The sequence below is a fragment of the Schistocerca piceifrons genome, chromosome 5 (genome assembly GCF_021461385.2).
Source record: "Schistocerca piceifrons isolate TAMUIC-IGC-003096 chromosome 5, iqSchPice1.1, whole genome shotgun sequence".
Taxonomy (NCBI): Eukaryota; Metazoa; Arthropoda; class Insecta; order Orthoptera; family Acrididae; genus Schistocerca; species Schistocerca piceifrons.
This window is the reverse complement of record NC_060142.1, coordinates 588,978,912-589,006,815: the sequence shown is the minus strand read 5'-3', so window position 1 is coordinate 589,006,815 and position 27,904 is coordinate 588,978,912. Positions and strand designations below refer to the sequence as shown.

The 27,904-nt window shown below is 39.6% G+C and overlaps 1 protein-coding gene across 3 annotated transcripts in view; it reads right to left on the bottom strand.

Moving 5' to 3' along the window:
* Positions 1-27,904, bottom strand: part of LOC124797905 (carcinine transporter) — a 421,456-nt gene that overhangs the window by 187,601 nt on the left and 205,951 nt on the right. For all 3 annotated transcript variants that reach the window (XM_047261024.1, XM_047261025.1, XM_047261026.1), the window contains 3 exons: positions 23,190-23,363; positions 16,666-16,769; positions 16,385-16,539 (listed from right to left, as the gene is read on the bottom strand). In XM_047261024.1, coding sequence (XP_047116980.1) covers positions 16,385-16,539; positions 16,666-16,769; positions 23,190-23,363 — 433 coding nt within the window. The remainder of the gene's footprint in view (positions 1-16,384; positions 16,540-16,665; positions 16,770-23,189; positions 23,364-27,904) is intronic.

The window sequence follows — 27,904 nt, the reverse complement described above, 5'->3', positions numbered from 1 at the left end:
AGCTTTGATGCCTGAAGAATGGGGTAAAATAAAATTTAAAATTGCCAGAAAATTGGAAGAATTAAGTGAAGAAGAGAATGTTGACTTTGCTATTAAGGATCTGTTTGAAGGGGATACTGATGTATGTTTTGGAGAAAGACCTAAAGATATTTGCATTATGCAAGAGAAAAGCAGGAGTGAAGTAGAAAGAGATTTTTTACAGGAATCAGGGCTGAACAGAGTAGAAATAGAGGTGATACAGCCAATAATTGATATCAGTGTGGGAGGAGTTGCAGATATAGCATTATTAGACTCTGGCTCAAGTTTATCTGTAATCTCTGAATCTTTCTGGCAGCAAATTAAAGGTTTAGGATTAATAGAATTACCAGTTACAGGAGTCAAAATTAAGACAGCAACTGGGACATGTAGCAAGCCCATCAGCAGGGAAGTATTACTGGAATTTAATAGTAATGAGTATTGTTTTGATATTAGTTGCTTTGTGGTGAAGGGTTTGGCATTGAATGTAATTTTGGGTATGGACTTCTTGTACAAGTATGACTGTAGCATTTTTGTAAAGGACAGAGTGGTAGAATTTGATGCTGGTGGAAATAGACGAAGAATAAAATTTAAAGGGGAATTAAAAGGAGGTGAGACAATTACTCATTTACAAAGGATAGAAGAGGTAGGTGGTGAGATGTGCACTGAACAGCAGATACATGACAAAGTAAATGAAATGGGACATTTAAATGAGGAACAAAAGGTGCAGCTTACAGGTTTATTGTGTAAGCATAAGCATGTGTTCTCTGACAGACCTGGAAAAGTCGTAGATTTCAGTTATGTTTTGAGGGTATTGCCACATGAAGTGATAAGGGCCAAACCTTATCCTATAGCAATAGCTAATAGAGAGGCTGTAAGGGCAAGGATACAGATGATGTTGAAGTGGGGCATACTGGAAATGGGGAGGAGTGAGTATTGTAATCCAATAGTAGTGGTGAAAAAGAGGGATGGTTCTATAAGAATAGTATTGGATGCAAGAAAGCTAAATAAAATAATAGTCAAAGAAAATGATCAGCCAGAGAACATGGATGAGCTGTTGCAAAAATTTTATAATGTTAAAATTCTGTCAAGTGTTGATTTGACTTCAGGGTTCTGGCAGGTGCAATTGGCTGAAGAGAGCAGAAAGTACACTGTTTTCTTATTTGAGGGCAGGACTTATATGTCTACAGTTGTGCCATTTGGTTTATCAATATCTGTAGCAGTTTTTGTAAGGGCTTTAAGTCATGTGTTGGGTGATGAACTAATGAGAAAATTGACAGTGTACGTAGATGACATTTTGATTACGAGTAGCAATTGGCAAGAGCACTGTCAGCTGTTGGAGGATGTATTCAAGGCTATATCTATGGGGGGGGTGACCCTTAAGTTAAGTAAGTGTGAATTTATTCAAGCAACATTACTATTTCTTGGTCATCGGTTAACTCCTGATGGCATTCTGCCCAATAAAGAGAAAATCAAGACTATTGTTGACTGCAAGGTGCCAACGAACAGGAAACAATTGAAATCATTTATAGGACTATGTTCATTCTATAGGAAGTACATAAGTGATTATAGCCTGAATTCACCTAACTTATGTAGACTATTAAAGAAAAGTGTAACCTGGTGCTGGACATCTGAGTGTGACCGGGAATTTAAAGCCATCAAGAATAGCTTAAAAAAACAGCAAAATTTTGTTCCATCCAGATTTGTCTTTGCCTTTCTGTATTGGGGCAGACAGCTCAGATTATGGGATAGGGGCAGTGCTATTTCAGGAGATGGTAGTAGATGGGAAGACCGAGCACAGGGCAATCGCTTTTGCAAGCAGAATGCTGTCCAAACATGAATTAATGTATGATATCTCAGAGAAGGAACTTTTAGCCATAGTTTTTGGATTTCAGAAGTTCAGGATATATGTGGAAGGTAGGAAAGTGATTGTTTACACAGACCATAAGGCTCTGAGCTATTTGCAAGAATGTAAGCTGTTAAATAATAGACTCATGAGATGGGCCATGTTTTTGCAGCAGTTTAACTATGAGATAAGATATATTAAGGGCACAGACAACAATGTGGCTGATGCCTTATCAAGATTACCTTTCATTGGAGAAGAACATGAAGTGAATGGAGACGAGAAAGAACTACAGATATTGTATATGAAAGGAGTGGGTGGAGACAAGGAAATCAGATCCATCTGTAAGGACATGAGGAGACTTCAGAATGGGGACCAAACCTTGAAGTTTATCAAAACAAACTTTGGAAGTAAGGAACATGAAAAAATAGCTAAATATTATAGAATTTATAAGGGTATTTTATTTAGACGAAGAAATTTGGACAAAGAGGAGTGGAAGGTATGTTTTCCAGATGAGCATGTGGAAAAATTAATAAATTACATCCACCTTAGCCATGGGCATTATGGGGCTCAAAAATGTTTGGAAATAATGCAGGACTATGTTAGTTTTAACAACATGGCCAGGAGAGTAAAGAGACAGTTGGCTTCTTGTGACAAATGTCAAAAAGTGAAGTATAATACTATTGCAGTACAAGGAGAGATGCAGAATATTGTTCCTAAAAGAAATGGTGAAGTGCTGGCTATCGGTTTATTTGGGAGACTGCCAACAGGTCGAGGGGGTGTGAAGTATGTTCTTTTAGCTGTTGATGTATTCTCAAAGTTTGTAAGGCTGTATCCACTGAAAAAGGCCACTAGCCAGAATATAATTAACAAGCTAGAGAAAGACTACTTTGTGAATGTTATAAAACCAGAGAATGTTCTGTCTGATAATGGAGCACAATTTGTATCTAGTGTGTGGGGGAAGTTTATGCAAAGGTCTGGGATGAAGCATATAAGGATTTCAGTGTATCACCCTGCGGGAAACCCTGCTGAGAGGTATATGAGGGAGCTGGGTAGGCTATGTAGGACATATTGCAGTAAAAAGCATAGTACTTGGGCAGAATATATAACTGTGTTTGAGGATCTTATGAACACAGTGAAAAGTTGTGCAACAGGATTCTCACCCTATGAGCTCATGAAAGATATCAAGCCAGACAATCTAATAGCAGAACACATAGATTTTCCTCCATCTCAAGACTTGACAAGTCAAGAGAAGATGCAGATGGCCAGACAGCAAATGTTAAAGAAAGGACATGAGAGACAGAGGAGGCATGGAGAAAGGTATAAGACAACAAAGTTCAAGGAGGGAGATAAGGTGCTGGTGAGGTACAAGAAAAAATCCAGTGACATTGATGGCAAAATCAAAAAGTTATTTGAATTATACCACGGACCCTTTGAGATAACGGGTTGTCCACACCCTAATGCATATAGGTTGGTATATCCAGTGTCCAAAAAGCCATTTGGACTGAGAAATGTAACGGAGTTCAAAAAATATGTGGTAAAAGAATAAAGGTTAAGGAAGTGAGATTCCCATGTACACTATTGTCGAGCTAAAAAAAAAAAATTATTGGGGGCTATGTATACGTGTATTTATAATTGGAGTATTATTTGTGTTACTGTGTATGTTGCAATGCCATTGTTGGTGGTCAACAAACTTCATTATACTGTATGTATTTGCAACAAGGGAATCTTTTGTCCAATGGATTTGCACAACTGGTGTGGGTGTGATAGAAGCCTTGTTGAGTCATACGGGAACTGAAACCTACTGTACATATAGTCTACTTCTGTATAAATGTGTGGAGAATATAGTAGGGAGGAAATCTGCAAATAGTTTGTTAAAAAAAAATAGTTGAGATTTTATTAAAATTTCTAATGTATCTGTGGCACCTGGAGTTGATACTGGTGCGTGGGGGTAGGACTGTTGCTGGGACAGTCATATAGGGCAATGACAGTCATGTAGGGCACTCACTAAATATGCAAATTGTAGAGGCAGATGGCAAATAATTAACTTGCTTATTATAAGATGTTCATGAGGAAAGTGAGGGAAAGAACACTAATGGCTAAGTGGATGCTAGTAAAAGTTTATGACCTTGGTGAGTTTGTTTGCCATTTATGATTGAATCTAGGTAGCCATGGAAATGTCATAAAAGAATGGGTTTCAAGATATTGCCAAATATTATGTGAAAATTTATATAGGAATTCATAAAAAAAATTGAGTGTATTTATGTACAGTGATGTAGCTGTATGGATGCTTAAAAAAAAAATAAGAATCTGCATCTGGGAATAAATTCTCTTGGTGTTGGGGGTAGAAGTGTCGGAGCTCCTGATCTGGGAACATTTGAAGGGTGAAATAGAATATATTTAACTATGTCATGTTTGTGTTTGATTTTTGTGCATGTTCGTCATTTGTACAAACCTCAATAAGAACTGATCAGTGAAAACGGGATGTTATGGGGAGGATTTGGATAGCCTGATTCCTGGGAAATGTGGGTCTGCATGTCTAGGCAAGATTCATGAGGATTTGGTTAAATTTTGATGGGATGGCTTGGCTAACGAGAGGAAGCACAGTGCTGCTGACTGACAAGTTTGGAAAGACTGTATTCCAATGCATAAACCTGTGAACACAAGGATCTGGTTACAACAACTTCGTTCAACTTACAGAAACAACTGTATAAAAAGTGGAAGTGTTAATGTGCAGTGAGTGTGCAACCTACATATAGACTAACATGGGCATTTATTTTCCCTGCCCAATCAGACTCAATAGGAGACTATCTAATTGTATATTTGAGTTGGATGCATTGTTGGATTATGTATGTATGTTTTCTGATGACAGTACTTACACTGATTAACTCACCACTATAACACTGTTCTACATGTTTTGGTGCCATTATAGTTCTAATTAAAACGTTTAATATATAAAGTAATATAGGTTCACTCCATTTGGTGCTACTTCATGTTGCCACTACTAAGGTAATGTCTCCATGAAGTGGGGGTATGTAAGGTAACAGGGAATAATATGGAACTCTTTCAAGTAATTTAAATTTTAAAGCACAGCAGCAGAGATAATATGCTGGGCAAAATAGACCGGAAAATACTTGTTGTGTGTTTTGATGGGCATTGTAGTTCTGTTGCATAGTGTTTTGGTTTTCTTTTAATTGCAACGAATTATATGAGTGTGGTGATAATTTGTAAAATTATATAATGTATTTGGATTTAAGTATTTATATATTATAAAATATTGTAAACGAATTGTGGCCATGTTTAGCGATTATTTTGACTACTGTGGTGTCATGTGACCCGACTCAGGACTGTGGATATGAGCGGGAAAATCGGGGTCTTTTGTCGTTGGCCGTGGTGGTAGTGAGTTTGGAGCGGCAAAGTGCCACGAGTGCAAGCATGGACGCCAGGGTATGCGAAGGAACAAAGTGAAAGTGTGTAGGTGTGAGACAAACAGTGTATGAATTGCACCGATTATTATTTGTGAACTTAAAAATGCATGGCCACAACGTTAAAGTGTTTCTTTTGAATAAATAAGTTTCAATCTGAACATGTGGTTCAATTCACTGCTCTTCAAAAGCCAGCCAATATCAGACTCAATAATAGGGGCGCAAATGCAACCGTTTACTACCAACCCCCTTTACAGATGAGCCACGTGAAAAATAGGTAGTAAGCGAGCCCTAGTTCAGTTGCAAGCCACCACTGCATAGCACTGCCTCTGTACCACACTACCTCCATGTCAAGCCATCTCACAATGAGCTATCTCCGCACCGTGCCGTCTTTGTGCAGCACTGTCTCCGTGCCACACCATTTCTGTGTTCAGCCATCTGCCTCAAGCTATCTCAGCACCATGCTGTCATCACACCATGGTGTCACAATGTGATGGATCACATGCCACCCTGCAATGCCCTGCGGATGCTGCTTTCCTTCCCTCCATCTCCACACTGTTGCACCATCTCTGTACCATGATGTCATAATGCAACTCACCGCACCACATTGCAAGCTCAAGACATCACACTGCACCGCAGACAATGTTCCAATATCCACCTGGGATGGTTATCTCCTCAGCGAACTTGTTTATGTTATTCTTAGTGATCATGGATGATCTTTGAGTTATTATCCAGAACAGTTGTACAGACCCATATGCACTGTTAATAATGGTGTACATAACTGTAACGTGTCCTTGCCACCCTGTGAGGACATAAAAAATGAGGCTGCTGATGCACCTACACTTCTCCTCTCATTCATTAACAATTGGTGATGAGGCTGTTTACAAATACACACACCTTATCTCCCCTACTGCATTAAAAGTTGTTGACAAGCTTGTCGAGCCCTTCCGCAGCCACACCTACCTGTCGGCAGCATGCCTGATGTCACCACACACATCCCCTCATCTACCACTTCCATCCTGTGCCCTTGTCTTCTGTCAGGGCACTTTGGTTTGTAGCATGGGCACATGGAGTCATCTTCATTCTTGTAGTGAGCAGCTGTTGTCTTCGCTGTTCCCCAGGTGCCACACTTCACCAAGCCACATCAAACAACTCACTGGAGACTGCCATTGATTGAGCTCCATTCTCGTTGGTTCCTGATGCCTGATGTTTGAAAGATGCAGTCATCCCAGTGGCAGCCACTGTTGGCCAAGACTTGCTCTCATTTGCCGCTGATGTCTGAAGTTTCTGCAGCTGCTGTTGTTCAAGCCACATTTGTATCAGCTGCAGACACCTGCTGTCTCAGAACCCATATCCTCCCTCCAGCAACCACCATTGGTCGAGTCATGCTCCCGTGGTCTCCTGGTGGCTTCAACTGCTGCCTTTCTCAGTCAAGCTCAACCCAGCCCAACGCTTCAGGACATCACAGCTACTGGAAACTCTTCTTTCTTGGGGATGGCACAGCCCATTTGCCTCTTATTCTACATCCTCTCTGTGGTTTAGGTCCTCCCCATGCTTCCACCCACTTCGTAGTAATATGTTTCATGTCACACTGAGTCCTCCTTCAGCCTGTGCCTTCCATGCTCCAATGCATGCTGCAATGGTACTTTTCCCACCATCCCCAGCACATCTTCAGCCCATGCCTTCTCTGCTCCACAGTACACTGCAGTGATGTTTTCCTATAACCCAGGCCACCCTTCAGCACCCCTGCCATGGCCTGTCACACTCCTATTGTATCCTTTTATGCTCTTCACGTGCCTTGTTGTGCTCCTACCATGCCCTGTTGTGTCCCTGCTGGTGATCTCTGCCTGCACGTTTCATCAGTGCCCGCCAACACTGCATCTGTCTTCAGGTACCACTTTTACTTTCGATGCCTTTGATACAGTTTTAGTTTTGAAATTCTTGATATGTATTTTCTAATGTAGTATATGATATAGATGAGCCTTTGTGACAGTAATATCTTTCTTGCCTGTTTATAACTGATGTAATCACTTTTGTTAGTTACAAGAAGCTACTATAATACTTCTCAAAGCTTGTCATCTTATTCTTTCACAGTCTTAAGAAAATATGACAAACAGTAATCAGTCACTACTGTATTGATAAATGACAATCTTTCTTTTACTGTCCACTAAACATACTCTGGAAAGTGCACAAATATCAACTATGTATTTAGAATGTTGCCAGTTATAATTTAATTGTTCATGAACTCACATTTGCCTTACTGATCAACATAAAGTGGGCAGATTCACTAGAAATAACTTCTTCATAAAGCTATCCTTAAAATTAATAAGATAAACACAACATGAAACTCTTGAATGTTCCATTGAAAACTACAAAGAAGAAAAATATATTTTAGTTGCATTTAAACTAGCATTTTGGACAAAATGTGCTCTTAATATAAATTTATTCTGTTTGGATAACTTATCTGTATTTGGACTAACTTTCTGGAAGTTTCATATGCATAAAGTTTGAGTGGTAAAAGTTAGATTATTTAAGACTGAAGAGTGCACTAACAGTACATCAGTTGCTTAAAAAAGAAATTGGCCCAACAAATGATGGGAAAGAAGATTCAACTGAGTACTCTGTCTGTCAGTCATAAGGAACCCAGATATTACATGTTATTTATATAATCACTAATTATACAAAAATTGGACACTGCAGACAGTTCTAAAGATAAGTACTTTTTCCATTAGAATTTATACCAATTCCTTTTGAGAAAGTCACTTTTTCACATGCAAAAATAGTGTTTAACATTAAACGTGCATGCATGACACACATACACACACACACACACACACACACACACACACACACACAGATGGTCTCTCTCCTAAATGTCGTCAGGTGCTTTTTCACTGGTGTTTCGGCAGATGTTTGCAGTTTCATTTCTGCTATGTGTAGCTGGAATCATCCCTAACAAATGCTGCTGGAATGTCCTTCATGCGACTCCTGCTGTTGATGGAAAGCATCAGTTTGGTTCCCAATATAAACAAAATGACTTTTAAAGCAGAATTTTATGTGCCCAAAGCAGTTCCAAATTAGTCTAGTGTTATATTATTGGTATGAATTCACAGGGACAGTAAAACATGAAGAACAACCAGTACTCCAGCAGCAACGCCACTGCCCTGGCCTTCACTGACTGCTATCACTATGCAGTAGCAGCACTGCTTAGTCACTGCAGGAGTACTGGTTATTCTTCATTTTTTACTGCCACTGTTAATACATACTGATGATACAAATACAGTACGAGACTAATTTGGGACCATTCTATTGAATGGACACACAAAATTCTGCATTAAAATAATTTTGTTTGTAACAGGAAACAATCTGATGCTTTCCATTCACACTGGATGTCACATGCAAGATGTGATGAGCAGTACGTGTTTGGGCTGACTCCACCTATACTTTGAAAAAGCAAAATTGCAAATGTCTGCTGGAGCACCAGAGGAAATGAGCCTGATGACTCTTAGGAGAGATATCCTGTATATTTATTCACATTCTCATTAAGGTTGTTATAGTGTGAAAAAGTCAATGAAAATGGGTGTAATTTTGAAGAAGTTTTTCAGACTGATTTACTGTTTAATAAATTGGAAGATTTTACTGAGATTAATATAGAGGTAGGTAGAGCAGAATTTTGTATTCATGAATCAGAGAAGGAGGTAAAACTAATCAGATGAAGAGTGCATGTGTGGAGAAAGAGAAAGAGATGGGGTGCAACAGTGATAGTAATTTTAATATGGTTGATATACAGTATACTCTCGATTATTCAGAATAATGTGGGCAGAAGATGGATGAAAAATAGAAAAACACAAATAACCAAAATATTTGCAAACATGGATTCTTTATTCAAAAGTTTATTGAAGTTCTATGCATAGGTACTGTAGGCTTGTTTATTGCTTAAAACTGTCTGTGATGCTGGTCTGCTTCGGAGGGGAGTTGACATTTTTTCGCATGGTATTTCAAATTTTAATTGCAGCAATAATGTCAATGTGGAAACCCCCCCTCCCCGCTGGCTTATATAATCTAGAAGAGTATCAACACATTGCAATTTGGTAAAACAACTGACAAGGTCACTGTCTTCAACCCCACTTTCACATTCACTGTCCTCTTCTTTGTTTTGTTGTGAAGCAGTGGTCACAATTTTGGCATTACTTGGGTACTGGAAACCGAGTTCACAAGCGTCAGTCTTCAGCCACTCATTCAAGTTTTCTTCATCAAAATCTTCAAAACCATTTAAACCCATTGCCAGATTCATTATTTGTGCAATTATCATTTCTTCATAACTGAAATCTTGAAAATCACCTTCTATAACTGGAAGAATTTTCCTCCACGATCAAACTAGTATACGTAGCTTGAATCCTTGTCAGGCATCACAAATCTCATGTATGGTATCCAGAATTGTCAGCTTCCAGAACTCCACCAAACCATCCTCATCAACCAGCATTCTCAGTAAACAAGCCCCGTAACATCAATTAACTGATGCAATTATACCTTGGTCCATTGGCTGTCTAATGGTCATCATGTTAGGAGTAAAACTTAATTATAATGAGGCCATCATCAGACATGAGAATCCTCTTATCAGGATATGAAGGGGTGTCATCAACCAACAGAACATCTTCTGTGGCAACTCTTTCTCTTTTAGGAATCACTGAACTTGTGGTACAAAATGTGTGCAGAACCAGCATTTGAAAATTTCACTATCCATCCATTCTCCTTTTCAGTTGTAATGATGCACAGGAAGATCCTTAGCTGCTATATCCTTGAATGCTCAGGGTTTCTTTATATTTTCTAGTCACTAGTAGTTTTGCTTTGTGGTTGCCAGACGCCTCAGTGGTGCACAAAATTGTAATGCGTTCTTTATACAAATTATATCCAGGAGCACAAAAATAATTTTAAAAGTAAGGGTTCTGGCTAGCAGACATTTTCAATATGTACCACTTTCATCTGCATTATAAATCTGGTATGGTTTGAAATTCTCTTCTTCCACAAATTTCTAGAACTCTTCCTGGAAGAAATCAGCTGCTGCTACATTTGCATTAAGCCACTCTCCTTGCACTGTAAGTTTGTGAGTGCTGTGACATTGTTTAAATCTAGTTAGCCATCCAGGTGACGTATCAAATTTTCTCTTTAACCCTAGAGCTCCATGAAAAAATATTAGCTTTTTCAGCAGACACCACACCTGAAACAACACCCTCTGCTTCTTTTTGTGTAAACCATTGCAAAGGAGTGTTGTCATCAACTGCAGATCTAGGATTGTATTTCCTGACAATATCCTGTAGTTTCTGCTTATTCTTTTGATGTCCTGAACAATCTGCATTTCAATACCATAAACAGCAGTTACTTTTGCAGCAGTTTTCCCCTTTCTCAAATCTTTTGATTAATTATACACTCCTGGAAATGGAAAAAAGAACACATTGACACCGGTGTGTCAGACCCACCATACTTGCTCCAGACACTGCGAGAGGGCTGTACAAGCAATGATCACACGCACGGCACAGCGGACACACCAGGAACCGCGGTGTTGGCCGTCGAATGGCACTAGCTGCGCAGCATTTGTGCACCACCGCCGTCAGTGTCAGCCCGTTTGCCATGGCATACGGAGCTCCATCGCAGTCTTTAACACTGGTAGCGTGCCGCGACAGCGTGGACGTGAACCATATGTGCAGTTGACGGACTTTGAGCGAGGGCGTATAGTGGGCATGCGGGAGGCCGGGTGGACGTACCGCCAAATTGCTCAACACGTGGGGCGTGAGGTCTCCACAGTACATCGATGTTGTCGCCAGTGGTCGGCGGAAGGTGCACATGCCCGTCGACCTGGGACCGGACCGCAGCGACGCACGGATGCACGCCAAGACCGTAGGATCCTACGCAGTGCTGTAGGGGACCGCACCGCCACTTCCCAGCAAATTAGGGACACTGTTGCTCCTGGCGTATCGGCGAGGACCATTCGCAACCGTCTCCATGAAGCTGGGCTACGGTACCATACACCGTTAGGCCGTCTTCCGCTCACGCCCCAACATCGTGCAGCCCGCCTCCAGTGGTGTCGCGACAGGCGTGAATGGAGGGACGAATGGAGACGTGTCGTCTTCAGCGATGAGAGTCGCTTCTGCCTTGGTGCCAATGATGGTCGTATGCGTGTTTGGCGCCGTGCAGGTGAGCGCCACAATCAGGACTGCATACGACCGAGGCACACAGGGCCAACACCCGGCATCATGGTGTGGGGAGCGATCTCCTACACTGGCCGTACACCACTGGTGATCATTGAGGGGACACTGAATAGTGCACGGTACATCCAAACCATCATCGAACCCATCGTTCTACCATTCCTAGACCGGCAAGGGAACTTGCTGTTCCAACAGGACAATGCACGTCCGCATGTATCCCGTGCCACCCAACGTGCTCTAGAAGGTGTAAGTCAACTACCCTGGCCAGCAAGATCTCCGGATCTGTCCCCCATTGAGCATGTTTGGGACTGGATGAAGCGTCGTCTCACGCGGTCTGCACGTCCAGCACGAACGCTGGTCCAACTGAGGCGCCAGGTGGAAATGGCATGGCAAGCCGTTCCACAGGACTACATCCAGCATCTCTACGATCGTCTCCATGGGAGAATAGCAGCCTGCATTGCTGCGAAAGGTGGATATACACTGTACTAGTGCCGACATTGTGCATGCTCTGTTGCCTGTGTCTATGTGCCTGTGGTTCTGTCAGTGTGATCATGTGATGTATCTGATCCCAGGAATGTGTCAATAAAGTTTCCCCTTCCTGGGACAATGAATTCACGGTGTTCTTATTTCAATTTCCAGGAGTGTAATTTTTATGTTAATGTCAAAACATGTTTATTTCATTTCTTTGTCATCTTTTCCACACACGAATAATTGGCAGCATGAAGCAGCAGGCACATTGGCCAGGCATGCACAGTTAATGACAACAGTGGTAGTTAATGATGGGTTGTTGAAAGCAGAAGAACTCACTGATAATATATGTAGTATAAATGCAGATATTGTATTTAAAGTCCCATGTAACAGAGAAGGTGAAACGATCCTACTTCTTCTTCATCACTTCCAATGTTAAAATGATTTTCTCTTTTTTTCTGACATATTTTCATTAGTAGTGAATATACAAGAGTTACACAAAATACTTAATTTGTCATTCATTCTGTATTTCATTAAAAATTTTATTAGTAGTGAATATACAAGAGTTACATTAAATACTTAATTTGTTATTCACGCTGAATTTCATTAAAAGTTATTATTCACAGGATACTTTTCAGACTACTGATGATAATAGCATATTTGGTTCTTATGGAAACATTTTCTTTGAATAAATATTACTGATTAACTATACATGCAGATCAGTAGAAGTTGAAATTTTTATGAGCAAATAGTTTATTTCTAAACTGATATAGCTCATTGAATGCCCTCATTTACCTCTTTTCAACAAACATTTATGTTTTCCAAAAATCCTCATATTTCAAAGTTATTCACATTTAAAATTTTCGTGTTCCAGAAGGTTTCCAAAATTCTGCTCTAGCTTCACAGATCTATTTTTGATGATTACAAAAATGCCTAATTTCATTAACATAATTTACAGTTTGTTAATTAATCACGTTAGAAAATTTCACTTTCTTGAGATTTTACTAGAAAATTTTAGAAATTTCCTTTTTGTTAATATTACTCTCCCACAAAATAGTATCTATACATTGGCAATTTCCTACTTATGCAGCTGTTAGTGAAGTAAATTTACATCTCTGTCTATAGTGTCTATCTCTTTTAATGTTCCTGTTTGTACATTATTATTCAACATTTAGGTAATAAGTGTGTATTTTACCATTTTTGTTATTTCTGTATTACTTGCATCTATAAATACACTTAATGCACGAAGCCTGAGATGTGTGAGTCAATTTGCACTAAGCTATCAGAATGTGCAGCCACTAAGTAAGTTATTTCCAGTCTGTAATCAAAAGGTCAACATTATGTCATTGTCATGTCAGTCTACATCAGTTAGCACAAAAATGTTAATTATGAAACCACCAGATCTATCACAGTTGTGTAAAGTAATATATTAATCTGCCACCAGTGAACTCTGCGACTATTATTAATGAGTTCACAGTTGTGTAGAGTAATATATTAATCTGGCACTAGTGAACTCTGCGATTATTATTAATGAGTATAACTTACTTATCTGGTACAAATATTGAAGACTCCAGCATGTTACAAAGTTGATAATCAGACAGGAAACCTTGTGTGATAATAAATAAGAAGCATTGAAAACCATTTACTGCAGTGTTGTGTACATTCCTTAACAAATGTCAGTCAAGCCCATTAACGCTTCAGTGAGCAAGCCCAAGTGCCACTTAGGCCACAACACTGCATTCAAAGAACAATGCCTGAGTACATCTTGGGTGTTGTTTCATGGAGTTACCTGTTGCTACCAAAACTGGACTGGTTTTGTATGGGAATGATTTAATACAATTTCCTCGGGCTTCCAGCCGCATCATGTGGGTAAAATCCCACAAGCTTTCGACTGAGCTCTCCTCAGTCATTGTCAATTGGTAAGAATGACTGTCACTGTGGCCACATCATAATGGTGCGCCACGTTTCCTCCCCGTAGAGGTACGTCATGTATGAATGCATAGCATAGACACAGCAGTCGTTCTTACCACTTGACAATGACTGAGAAGAGCTCGGTCAAAAGCTCGTGGGATTTTAACCACATGACGCGGCTGGAAGCCCAAGAAAATTTTATTAATTCATATCGCCACGAAACCATGCATTCATATATGGGAATGATGTATGGATGCCTCACAACCTACTGCCTTCTGTTATCAGTTCATAAAATAACTTTGATGGAAGCAGTAGCGAATGCAAGAGCTGCTGTTGCAAGTGACTGAGCCACTGTATGCTTACATTGTCATCAGATTCATGCTTGTACTCATTAGGTTTTCATGTCTTCTGTAATTCTTCATTCTCCTACAAATATGCTAAGTTTATTGACAGGCAAGAAATTTTGGAAACTCTAAAGGAATATTTGATAGATTCTCAAATGGATGGAGAAATATTGAGTTGGAACAGTCTGAAGAAATTGATGAAGAACTCCAGAAAGGCACAAGAAATTGTTCCTAGTGCAACTATGAATAATAGGCTTGTAGGAAAAAATTTTCCTGATAAAATTCCTGAAACTGAACTAAGAAGAAGAGCATCCCACTCAAGTTCGCAAGATTTGTTTGGAGAGGACAGAATAATCTAGTGACAAAGCAATCAAGAAATAAACATGCTGGTACTGTCCTGATTGAAACATATTTCTCTGCCACCATAATGTTTCAGACTTTTCCACGTAAAAGTAAATAACATGTGAAACTACTTAAGAACTATCTTCACACTTTTCTTACGGACAGTCATACATTATGTCATCATTAATGGAAAATTTGTAATCTATCACTGAACTACAACAAAGATGAAAAATGAAACTTGATACGTGATATTTTTAGTGTGCATTGCCCTTCAAGATATCTCTGACAAAGATGTGCCAGTAACATTTGAAATAATGGTATGTATGGCTGGTTTTCTGGGCCCAAAATGCTTCTACATGGCTAGGCTTCAAAGCATGAAGATTCAAGACAACAGGTTATGAGATTACTGAAGGCAAAGCCCAGGTCAGATGAGTTACAACTAGAGGAAGGCATCTACACATTTGTTTCTGTGGAGGGAGGAGCTATCAGTCATCATCCAACTGTGACCTAATTACATGAGATGTTCCAGAATGTCCCGTCTTAGGGCCCTTACTTTTTCTTGTGTACATCAGTGACTTCCCATCAGTAATATTACCCAATGCCAAATTTGTTCTGTTTGCAGATGATGCAAAATTGCAATAAATAGCAAATCAAGTGTAGTTTTAGAGATATATATTCACAAAATTTTCATGGACACTATAAAAAAAGACACACTATATGCAGCTCAGAAATTGAGAGTGGTTTCCTTCCCATACATGTATAAAATATGACGATAAGCAGGTCGATAAGGTTGACATTGTTAAATTCTTGAGTTGACAACTTCATAATAAAATCATTTGCAAGGTGCATACCACAGATCTGTTGAAGTATCTAAATAGATATTTACTTGCAATGCAGATGTCACATGTTCACATAAAAAGAAATTTAAAAAAAAAAAAAAAAAAAGTATATTTTACTTACTTTTCATTCCATAACGTCATACAGGATCATTTTCTGGCGTTACTTATCAAGCCAAAATAAGGTCTTCTGAGTCAAAAAGCATGTGTAATAAATCATTTGTACTATGTCCTACTAAGGCCTGTTCAAAGAGCTTCAAATACTAACTACTTCTATCTAATACTTTTACTCGTTAATGAAATGTGTTATAAATAATAATATCCCTTCTTCACACCAACAGCTCATTACATGGAATCAATACTACAAACAATAATAATTTCCAACAAGATTTAATATCACAAAATTTTCATCCAAAATGGTGCACATTATTCAGGGAAACACATTTACAAGAACTTGCCAGCAACCATAAAAAATTTAACCACTAATAAAGTTGAATGTAAGAGAAGCTTAAAGGATTTATTTGTGACCATCTTCTTCTACTCAGCTGACAAATTTCTTGTTAGAACTCACTGATGTATATATAATTAATAATATCAAATAACATGAGTGTTACAATACTGATCCTGAGAGTTATGTGCACTAGCAAGCTGCTTCTGGAATTCAGGAGGTATGCTGGCCCCTGACTGAATCTGCCCAATGGATTATTGGTGAGAACTGGTGTGACGGCCAACCTAGATGTAGTTTTTAGTCATTTCCCACATCCAATTAGGTGAACACCAGCTTGACACTCATGCCTCGCATCAGTTACACAATTCACAAATATTTCAAAAAATATTCTTGTACTATCACATGGATAACACTTCATACAAACAGATGGGATACACAGTTTCAAATCAGTCCTCTAAATCTAGGCTATGTTTAGTCTCAGTCCGACAAGAGCAGAATTTCAAAATACAGTATAGATATACACAGCACATGAGCTGCACCAAACCTTACATATTATGAATGGTATCTGGTAAATGGCTGGCACTGCTAGTCCCACTATGATTCTGCTTGTCATCCATGTCCAGAAGTCTTTAGCTGCTGCTGTCATGAAGCCTCCAATCAGCATTGTTGTCAAACAACAGAAGAAGGATATCCGTCTGCCCACTCTAAACACAAACAGTGGCTTAACACCACAATAGTGCATTTCAGTGTTCAAAGTGACTGAAAGTGATGCAGTATTGAAATTTCACTATGTGTGTGAATAAAATTTTATCTCAAACATTATAACCTACCTGTCGTTAATCATGCCAAACATGTACACACCTATTGGTGCACCCATATTCAATGCAGATAAAGCAATTGTGGGATATATTGCATGATGACACACCAGATTAAACTGGAAAACAGAAACAAAACATACAGTCTGTGTGGTACTAAGACACACAAGTAGTTCACTATTGCATAAAAGTGGCAAACAACTAAATTCAGTAATCTTACATTGATGAAAATATCTGTCATACACATGTAGCACAAAGTCATATTTCCCACATGAGAGACAAATTGTGGATATTTCATAATACAAAATCTGTGGCAAAACTATAACATCTTTTTTTCTTTCTTAAACATGGTGACCACATAGCAGTTCTGAAGATAAACTCATTTCTCCACCCTTGCAAGTAGAAGAAAAAGAAAGGAAAAAAGACAAACAGAATAGTACACATCAAAGTAGGTGTTACATACTGAAATTGTAATGGTACCATCTGATGTCACTATGGAAACTGAATAGCTGGCTTAATCTATCAACCACAGTGGTACTATTACCCAGAGGGCACTGGTAATCAGGAATGCCCTGTGCCAAGATTGTGCCATGATCTAGCAAATACGAGTAAGCTGGCCCAGGACTGATCTGAGTCACTTATTAAGTGAACTGTGCAGTGCATAGCAAGTCTGCTACCAGTCTGGCTCACGTTCTAATACCATAGACTCTGTTGGTCATAGGCAGAACTTTAACACAGCATAGAGGGGACTTTGCTTTGGAATATGGGCTTAAGTTAGCTTGCACTGCACCCATGGGGCATCTTCCATATCTTGCTGTAAGTAAACAAGGGTAAGTCCATCCTAGCTCGTGCATAAATCTCCATTACAAAAGAAATAAAAGAGAAAGTTGTGATGATTCCTCAGCAAAGATTCATCTTTATGTACTGTTTTGGCAGGAATAGCAAGTGTCAGAGGATATGACAAAATAGACAATTTTAGAAAAGTATGTCCAATTATCTGCATGTTGTACATCACAAAAATGTGAACATAAAAAAACCTTACAAAATGATCAAAAACACACAAATGACTTATTTAATGATGATGATGATGTTTGGTTTGTGGGGCACTCAACTGCGCAGTCATCAGCGCCTGACTTATTTAATGATACACACATCAAAAAAAGTTTTGCATCAACCCAGTTCCCAGAACTCCTGAAGATAGACATTGACTATGGATATCGTATCACAGACACAGTCCCTTTGACTTTTCAGAGATGTCACTAAACCCACCCAGAGATGTAAACAACCATGCATGAGCACCGCCTATTAGACGAAGGGGGTCCGATAGCCAATCAGTTCCAGTCATTCCATGAGGAAGGATGTTCAGGGCTCGTGTTGTCTGTAGTTCAACCATGCCTAGACAGTCAATACCGGTTCGATCGTGTTTGCATTGTTACTTTGTGCCAGGAAGGGCTCTCAACATGGGAAGTGTCCAGGCATCTCGGAGTGAACCAAAGCGATGTTGTTTGAACATGGGGGAGATACAGTGAGACAGGAACTGTCGACGACATGCCTCACTCGGGCCACCCAAGGGCTACCACTGCAGTGGATGACCACTACCTACGGATTCAGTGGATGACCACTACCTATGGATTATGGCTCGGAGAAACCCTGACAGCAGTGCCACCAAGTTGAATAATGCTCTTCATGCAGCCACAGCATGTCGTGTTATGACTCAAACTGTGCACAATAGGCTGCATGATACGCAACTTCACTCCCAATGTCCATGGCGAGGTCCATCTTTGCAACAATGAAACCATGCAGTGCGGTACAGAAGGACCCAACAATGTGCTGAATGGACTGCTCAGGATTGGCATCATGTTGTCTTCATTGATGATTGTCGCATATGCCCTAAACCATACAATCGTTGAAGACGTGTTTGGAGGCAACCCGGTCTGGCTGAATGCCTAGACACAATGTCCAGCAATTGCAGCAAGGTGGAGGTTCCTTGCTGTTTTGGGGTGGCATTATATGGGGGCGACGTACAGTGCTGGTGGTCATAGAAGGCACAATAACAGCTGTGTGATATGTGAATGCCATCCTACAACCGATAGTGCAACCGTATTGGAAGCATATTGGTGAGGCATTCATCTTCATGGACAATTTGTGCCCCCATTGTGCACATTTTGTGAATGACTTCCTTCAGAATAATGACATCGGTTGACTAGCGTGGCCAGCATGTTGTATGCCACAAATAATACAGGCAAGCAACAATGCAAGAGGACATGCTACTGGGTATTAGAGGTACTGGTGTGTACAGCAATCTGGACCACCACCTTTGAAGGTCGCAATGTATGGTGGTACAACATGCAATGTGTGGTTTTCAAGAGCAATAAGGGCAAAAATGATGTTTATGTTGATCTCTATTCCAATTTTCTGTATAGGTTCTGGAACTCTCAGAACTGAGGTGATGCAAAACTTTTTTTGACATTTGTATTACTGATTCACAAAAAACTGCATAATCTTTAGAGTTTATCTTAAATTTACAAAAATTCCATCACTCCACTTTTAAATGCTCTTCACTGTAACAAAATAGCATTTTTAGTGTACATTAGAATTTTTTTTTAATTTCATTTATTCTTTTTAAATAATGGCAAGTGACCAATAGATCTCTGGGATCTAAATTTGCTTGTATAATTTTCTTTGCACTCATTTCAATATAAAACAGTAAAGCTGTCAATGTTTTAAACACAACAGTGCTTTGTTAGGAATGGTCTCATTGGAGGTGGTACATCCGTGCCTCCTCTGTCCTTTGAACTGACTTAGCCAGCCTACACCAACAGTTCACTGTGGACTCCCAACCACCAAGCATCTTTGAAATTTCTGCAGGGATGAAAGCCATGATGAGGGATGAAAGACATGATGAGTGACAGAAGACATCCAAGGACTAACTAAGCGTCCAGTCCAAGACGTTCCTATTTGCAATATGGCATTAATTACTCAACAATCAAGTGAAATATAACTAAGTGAAATATAACTGTCTCAGCCATGTATTAATGTTGAGTACAGTATCTTGAACTAGTGTAGCACCCAATACACGTCTCTCTTTATTTGTAGCCGTCTTTTGTGAAATTTGGCATTGTCACATGATTTTAAGTAGACAGTTGACATTTTGGTTGCTAATTAGATAATTTTCTTCCTTACTGAAATAGAGTTCATAGTTTACAAAGATAATAATGTCAGATAAAAGTACACGAGTACGGGGCACTTCATTCTTTATGTAAAGTAAACCTTCAAATTTTAGGTTACGCCTGGCTCTTTTATAAAAAATTAAAATTGATTACAAGTTTAGCTCTCCCTCAATTGATAAGTTTAAGTGGATTTGTGTTAGTGCCCAATATTACTAGAATAATTAATGGCATTGAAGAAACTCAAGACCAATATACCAAATTTGAATATTAGGCCCTAATATTGCAGTTTGTAATAGAAAATTAAGTGATGTATTTTTGCTGGAGTTTTGCTACAACAGGTGTCAACAATAACACCTTTAGGCATGTTCAATGTTGATCTATGTTATTGATGTTGTTGACATTCTTTTTTTGAAATAAATAAATTTAATTGATGAAAAAACACAACTGGAATTCATCAACCATTTGCACTTACCCGACGCTAAAATTTCAACAGAGCCATAGTATCTCCTTCATAGAGCTATTCCATCTGCCAAATTCTAATATGAATCCTATGGGAAACTGTGTCATCTCTATATATAAACAGCGATGTCCTGACTGACTGACTGACAAACTCATCATTGCCCAATCCAAACCAATAAGGACAGAATATCGAAATTTGAAGAAGGTATGGATCATATACTACTGGCATTGTTTGCGATGTTTTTTGAAATTCCAACCCCAAGAGGGTGAAATAGAGGATGAAGGTTTTTATTTGAAAAATTGTACTATTAAGGCAATATTGAAGCTAGACCTATGAAAATTGGCGTTTGGTTTATTGGCCAGAAATAAAGAAATGCATGTTTCAACATTTTTGGAAATTTAACACTATGCGGGTGAAATAGTGGGTGAAAGCCTTTTTTGAACATATATCAATACTGAAGAACTACTGAAGTATTTTTAAAGCTACATTTGTGAAAACTGGTATTTGACTTTACAGTTACAAATAAAAAAATTCCTAGTTTCAGTGTTTTTGGAAATTGAACCCCTAAGGGGGAAAAATAGGGGATGAGATCTTTTATGAAAATATTTCATTGTAACAGCATTATTAAAACTAAATCAATGAAAATTTAAATTGGGCTTCTCAGTTCGAAATAAAAAAATGCACATTTCACTGTTTTTGGAAATTTAACCCCTTGGGGATGAAACAGGGAACGAAAGTTTTTTGAAAATTTTTCACTGTGTAAGCATTTTTTAAAGCTGGATCTGTGAAAATTTGTATTGGGCTTCTCTGTTAGAAACAAAATATACGCATGTCACTGGTTTTGGACTTTCAACCCATAAGGAGGTGAAATAAGGGGTGAAATATTTCATGAAAATATTTCATTGTGAAAGCATTTGAAAACTGATGTTTGGCTAGAGATGAAAAAAGATATGTTTCACTGTTTTTTGAAACTCAACCCCTACGGGAGTGAAACAGGATCAGACTGATTCACTGACTCATAATCACCCAGCCCAAACTGCTAAGGATAGAAAATTGGAAGTTAGGAGAGCTTGTGGATCTTATACTGTAGGCATTGCTTAAGAAGGGATTGTCCAAAATTCCACTCTTAATACGGTGGAATAGCGGGTAAAGGTTTATTGAAAGAATGTTGCTATTAAGGCAATTTTGAATCTAGACCTAAGAAAATTGGTCTTTGGTTTCTTGGTCAGAAATAAAGAACTGTGCGTTTCATCATTTTTGAAAATTTAACACTATGGGGTTGAAATAGTGAGTGAAAGGTTTCTTTGAAAAGACATCACTATTAAAGAACTACTAGAGCATTTTTAAAGCTGCATCTATTTGACTTCTAGGTTAGAAATTATATATATATATATATAATAAAGGGAAACATTTCACGTAGGAAAAATATATCTAAAAACAAAGATGATGTGACTTACCAAATGAAAGTGCTGGCAGGTCGACAGACACACAATATATATATATATATATATATATATATATATATATATATATATATATATATATATATATATATTGTGTGTCTGTCGACCTGCCAGCACTTTCATTTGGTAAGTCACATCATCTTTGTTTTTTTATATATATATATATATATATATATATATATATATATATATATATATATATATATATATATATATATATATATATATATATATAAAAAAACAAAGATGATGTGACTTACCGAACGAAAGTGCTGGCAGGTCGACAGACACACAAACAAACACAAACATACACACAAAATTCAAGCTTTCGCAACAAACTGTTGCCTCATCAGGAAAGAAGGAAGGAGAGGGAAAGACAAAAGGATGTGGGTTTTAAGGGAGTGGGTAAGGAGTCATTCCAATCCCGGGAGCGGAAAGACTTACCTTAGGGGGAAAAAAGGACGGGTATACACTCGCACACACACACATATCCATCCACACATATACAGACACAAGCAGACATATTTAAAGACAAAGAGTTTGGGCAGAGATGTCAGTCGAGGCAGAAGTGCAGGGGCAAAGATGTTGTTGAATGACATACATATTTGAATATGTCTGCTTGTGTCTGTATGTGTGGATGGATATGTGCGTGTGTGCGAGTGTATACCTCTCCTTTTTTCCCCCTAAGGTAAGTCTTTCCGCTCCCGGGATTGGAATGACTCCTTACCCTCTCCCTTAAAACCCACTTCCTTTCGTCTTCCCCTCTCCTTCCCTCTTTCCTGATGAGGCAACAGTTTGTTGCGAAAGCTTGAATTTTGTGTGTATGTTTGTGTTTGTTTGTGTGTCTATCGACCTGCCAGTGCTTTCGTTCGGTAAGTCACCTCATCTTTGATTTTATATATAATTTTTCCCACGTGGAATGTTTCCTTCTATTATATATATATATATATATATATATGCTTCAGTGTTTTTGGAAATTCATCCCCCAAGGGAGTACAATAGGACATGAAAATTGTTACATTAAAAAAATTTAAATCTAAATTTATGAAAATTGGTATTCACTTCTCAGTTAGATATAAAGAAATATTTGTTAGGTGATTAAAATTGCTACAGAAATATCTACATAAGCATGCAAAAGGCATGATTAACATAAACTCTGGACTCCAGCTATCAGAATTGCTTTTTTGTCAAAAGCACATTCATTAAGGTTTGTGCTTATATTGCTTTAATTAGTGTGAAAAGCTTAGAAGACAATTTGTGAACAACATAAAAATTTTATTAAATAAACAAAATACATCTCCACATGTTATACAGTCTATGCATGCGAGTAGTGGGCGCTAAGCTAGTCTAACTATATATTTCAAGTTAGCCTCTACCACCACTTGCTTAAATTTGCACCTTTCATTTATGTGACTTTAACTTGATAAGAATTAAGTGAATACTAACATCAATTACAACAGAGGAGGAGATCTCTGTTGTATTATACTCCCAGCCATCTTTACACTCTTCCACTGGCCAGCTCAAATTTGGCATGATTTCATCTGGAGAATACTGTGTAAGCAGCTCTGTCCAATTAACAGCAAAGCGAATACATTTTTCAAATGTGTTGTTTGAATTGCCCTGTAACATTAGAATTAATGGAAATGAACATAACAATAGTAATGCAAGTTTGGAATAACACAATTCAAAAGAAGACTTAACAATTTTTGTTATTCTTAATAATAGCATATTACAGGTAGGATTTTTCTCTTCAATCCTTTTTACAACTGAAGATAATCTTCTAAGCAATCAAAAATGATAATCTGGATTATAATTTGTGATCAGGAATAATAACATTTGTATTATTCATACATAACTTGCACCACCAAACATTGTGATGGCAACTACTGAATGTGTTGCAATCAGATCTGGAAAGGTAATTGAATAAGAATTCAGGAATTGAATAAATTGAAAAAAGCTATCTGGCTTCTATTAGATTAGATTAGATTTACTTTCATTCCAATTGATCTGCAGTGAGGAGGTCCTCCAGGATGTAGCACATGTCATAAAAACAACAAGACATGACAAATATTTACAACTCAAACAAATAAGCTAATGTACCATTCCACAGGTCCCAAGTGGCATGGTCGTCATTTTTTAATGAACGCTCTATGAAAGAATCATTTTACAAATACTAATGCACTGAAATTAAAATAATTTTGTTTAAATTTATTTATAAGGTCATAAATGTGTAATACAACAATTAAATACTTATTTACAGTGAACACATCACTGCACTGAAATTGTGCAGAAGTTATATATAAAAAAACAAAGCTGCTGTAACTTACCAAATGAAAGCGTTGGTATATTGATAGGAGACAATAAAAACACACAAACACACACACAAATATCAAGCTTTCACAACCAACGGTTGCTTCATCAGGAAAGAGGGAAGGAGAGAGAAAAGACGAGTGGATGTGGGTTTTAAGGGAGAGGGTAAGGAGCGGAAAGACTTACCTTAGGGGGGAAAAGGGACAGGTATACACTCGCGCGTGCACACACACACACACACACACACACACACACACACACACACACACATATATATATCCATCGGCACATATACAGACACAAGCAGACATATGTAAAGGCAAAGGGTTTGGGCAGAGATGTCAGTTGAGGCAGAAGTACAGAGGCAAAGATGTTGTTGAGTGACAAGTGATGTACGAGGGGCGGCAACTTGAAATTAGTGGAGGTTGAGGCCTGGTGGGTAACAGGAAGAGAGGATATATTGGAGGGCAAGTTCCCATCTCCGGAGTTCTGATAGGTTGGTGTCAGTGGGAAGTATACAGATAACCTGGACGGTGTAACACTGTGCCAAGATGTGCTGGCTGTGCACTAAGGCATGTTTAGCCACAGGGTGATCCTCATTACCAACAAACACTGTCTGCCTGTGTCTGTTCATGCGAATGGACAGTTTGTTGCTGGACATTCCCACATAGAATGCATCACAGTGTAGGCAGGTCAGTTTGTAGATCACGTGGGTGCTTTCACACGTGGCTCTGCCTTTGATCGTGTACACCTTCCGGGTTACAGGACTGGAGTAGGTGGTGGTGGGAGGGTGCATGGGACAGGTCTTACACCGGGGGTGGTTACAAGGGTAGGAGCCAGAGGGTAGGGAAGGTGGTTTGGGGATTTCATAGGGATGAACTAAGAGGTTACGAAGGTTAGGTGGACGGCGGAAAGACACTCTTGGTGGAGTGGGGAGGCTTTCATGAAGGATGGATCTCATTTCAGGGCTGGATTTGAGGAAGTCGTATCCCTGCTGGAGAGCCACATTCAGAATCTGATCCAGTCCTGGAAAGTATCCTGTCACAAGTGGGGCACTTTTGTGGTTCTTCTGTGGGAGGTTCTGGGTTTGAGGGGATGAGGAAGTGGCTCTAGCTATTTGCTTCTGTACCAGGTCGGAAGGATAGTTGCGGGATGCGAAAGCTGTTTTCAGGTTATTGGTGCAATGGTTCAGGGATTTAGGACCACAGCAGATTCATTTGCCACAAAGACCTAAGCTGTAGGGAAGCAACTGTTTGATATGGAATGGGTGGCAGCTGTCAAAATGGAGGTACTGTTGCTTGTTGGTGGGTTTGATGTGGACGGATGTGTGAAGCTGGCCATCAGACAGATGGAGGTCAACATCAAGGCCTTTACATATGTCTGCTTGTGTCTGTATATGTGCGGATGGATATGTGTGTGTGTGCGAGTGTATACCTGTCCTTTTTTCCCCCTAAGGTAAGTCTTTCTGCTCCCGGGATTGGAATGACTCCTTACCCTCTCCCTTAAAACCCACATCCTTTCGTCTTTCCCTCTCCTTCCCCCTTTCCTGATGAAGCAACCGTGGGTTGTGAAAGCTTGAATTTTGTGTGTGAGTTTGTGTTTGTGTCTCTATCAACATACCAACACTTTCGTTCGGTAAGTCACATCATTTTATATATATCATCATATATATATGTCTTTGTTACTTTCCTTGACGTTGACCTCCACCTGTCCAATGGCCAGCTTCACACGTCCGTCCACATCAAACCCACCAACAAGCAACAGTACCTCCATTATGACAGCTGCCACCCATTCCACATCAAACAGTCCCTTCCCTATAGCCTAGGTCTTCATGGCAAATGAATCTGCTCCAGTCCAGAATCCCTGAACCAATACACCAACAACCTGACAACAGCTTTCGCATCCCGCAACTATCCTTCCGACCTGGTACAGAAGCACTCATCCTCTCAAACCCAGAACCTCCCACAGAAGAACCCCAAAAGTGCCCCACTTGTGACAAGATACTTTCCGGGACTGGATCAGACTCTGAATGTGGCTCTCCAGCAGGGATACGACTTCCTCAAATCCTGCCCTGAAATGAGATCCATCCTTCATGAAATCCTCCCCACTCCACCAAGAGTGTCTTTCCGCCGTCCACCTAACCTTCGTAACCTCTTAGTTCATCCCTATGAAATCCCCAAACCACCTTCCCTACCCTCTGGCTCCTACCCTTGTAACTGCCCCCTGTGTAAAACCTGTCCCATGCACCCTCCCACCACCACCTACTCCAGTCCTGTAACCCGTAAGGTGTACACGATCAAAGGCAGAGCCACGTGTGAAAGCACCCACGTGATTTACCGACTGACCTGCCTACACTGTGAAGCTTTCTATGTGGGAATGACCAGCAACAAACTGTCCATTTGCATGAATGGACAGGCAGACAGTGTTTGTTGGTAAGGAGTCATTCCAATCCCGGGAGCTGAAAGACTTGCCTTAGGGGGAAAAAAGGACAGGTATACACTCGCGCACGCACACACATATCCATCCACACAGATACAGACACAAGCAGACATATTCAAAGGCAAAGAGTTTGGGCAGAGATGTCAGTCGAGGCGGAAGTGCAGAGGCAAAGATGTTGCTGAATGACAGGTGAGGTATGAGTGGCGGCAACTTGAAATTAGCGGAGATTGAGGCCTGGTGGGTAACGGGAAGAGAGGATATATTGAAGAGCAACTTCCCATCTCCAGAGTTTGGATAGGTTGGTGTTAGTGGGAAGTATCCAGATAACCCGGACGGTGTAACACTGTGCCAAGATGTGTTGGCCGTGTACCAAGGCATTTTTAGCCACAGGGTGATCCTCATTACCAACAAACACTGTCTGCCTGTGTCCATTCATGCGAATGGACAGTTTGTTACTGGTCATTCCCACATAGAATGCGTCACAGTGTAGGCAGGTCAGTTGGTAGATCACGTGGGTGCTTTCACACGTGGCTCTGTCTTTGATCGTGTACACCTTACGGGTTACAGGACTGGAGTAGGTGGTGGTGGGAGGGTGCATGGGACAGGTTTTACACCGGGGGTGGTTACAAGGGTAGGAGCCGGAGGGTAGGGAAGGTGGTTTGGGACACAAGCGGACATATATCTCACAGTTGCAGCTACTGTCACAAACGAATACATTCCAAGGCTGCAACAGACTGATTGAATACCAACAGCAGGCTGACTGACACTGACACTAAATGCTCTAACAAGATTTCTTATTTGGTGTTGGTGCCGATGGCAAAAGGAACAGTTAATTCTTGACCAGCAGAGCACTTTACCCTGTGCTTGGAGAGCCCTCTCTTGCCACTTTAAATTTCTAATAACTCTCCCAATTGATATTGTACCTACTTCCTGATTTTTTTTCTGCAATAGACATATGTTTAAAGACTAAATTATTTGGATAAATATAGCTACTAAAATTTTTTAAATAACTAACCCAGTGCACCCACACTCTCTACTCAAAACTCTCTAACCCACTCCCAACCCAGCCCTCCACATCACTGTCAGCGTTTATACCATGAACTCACCAGCTCTGGTGCCCGTCTGCCTTATACCTGTGGACCTGCAGCTTCTCCCTTTCATACTCCTATACTGCACACCTGCTGCCTTTCTCTGAGCCACCAATTAACCCTCCCCAGCTTCTCCTCCTCCCACTCCCAGTTTCTTTCTCCCTCCACCAACCCCACCCATACAACCTCTCATCTCAGTTGAAATCCAATCCTGGCATTTTGTGTTCATCGAGTAGATGGGCATTTTGTGTTCATCAAGTAGATGCATAGGAGTGTGTGTGTGTGTGTGTGTGTGTGTGTGTGCTATTTAGTTCAGCATTTCTT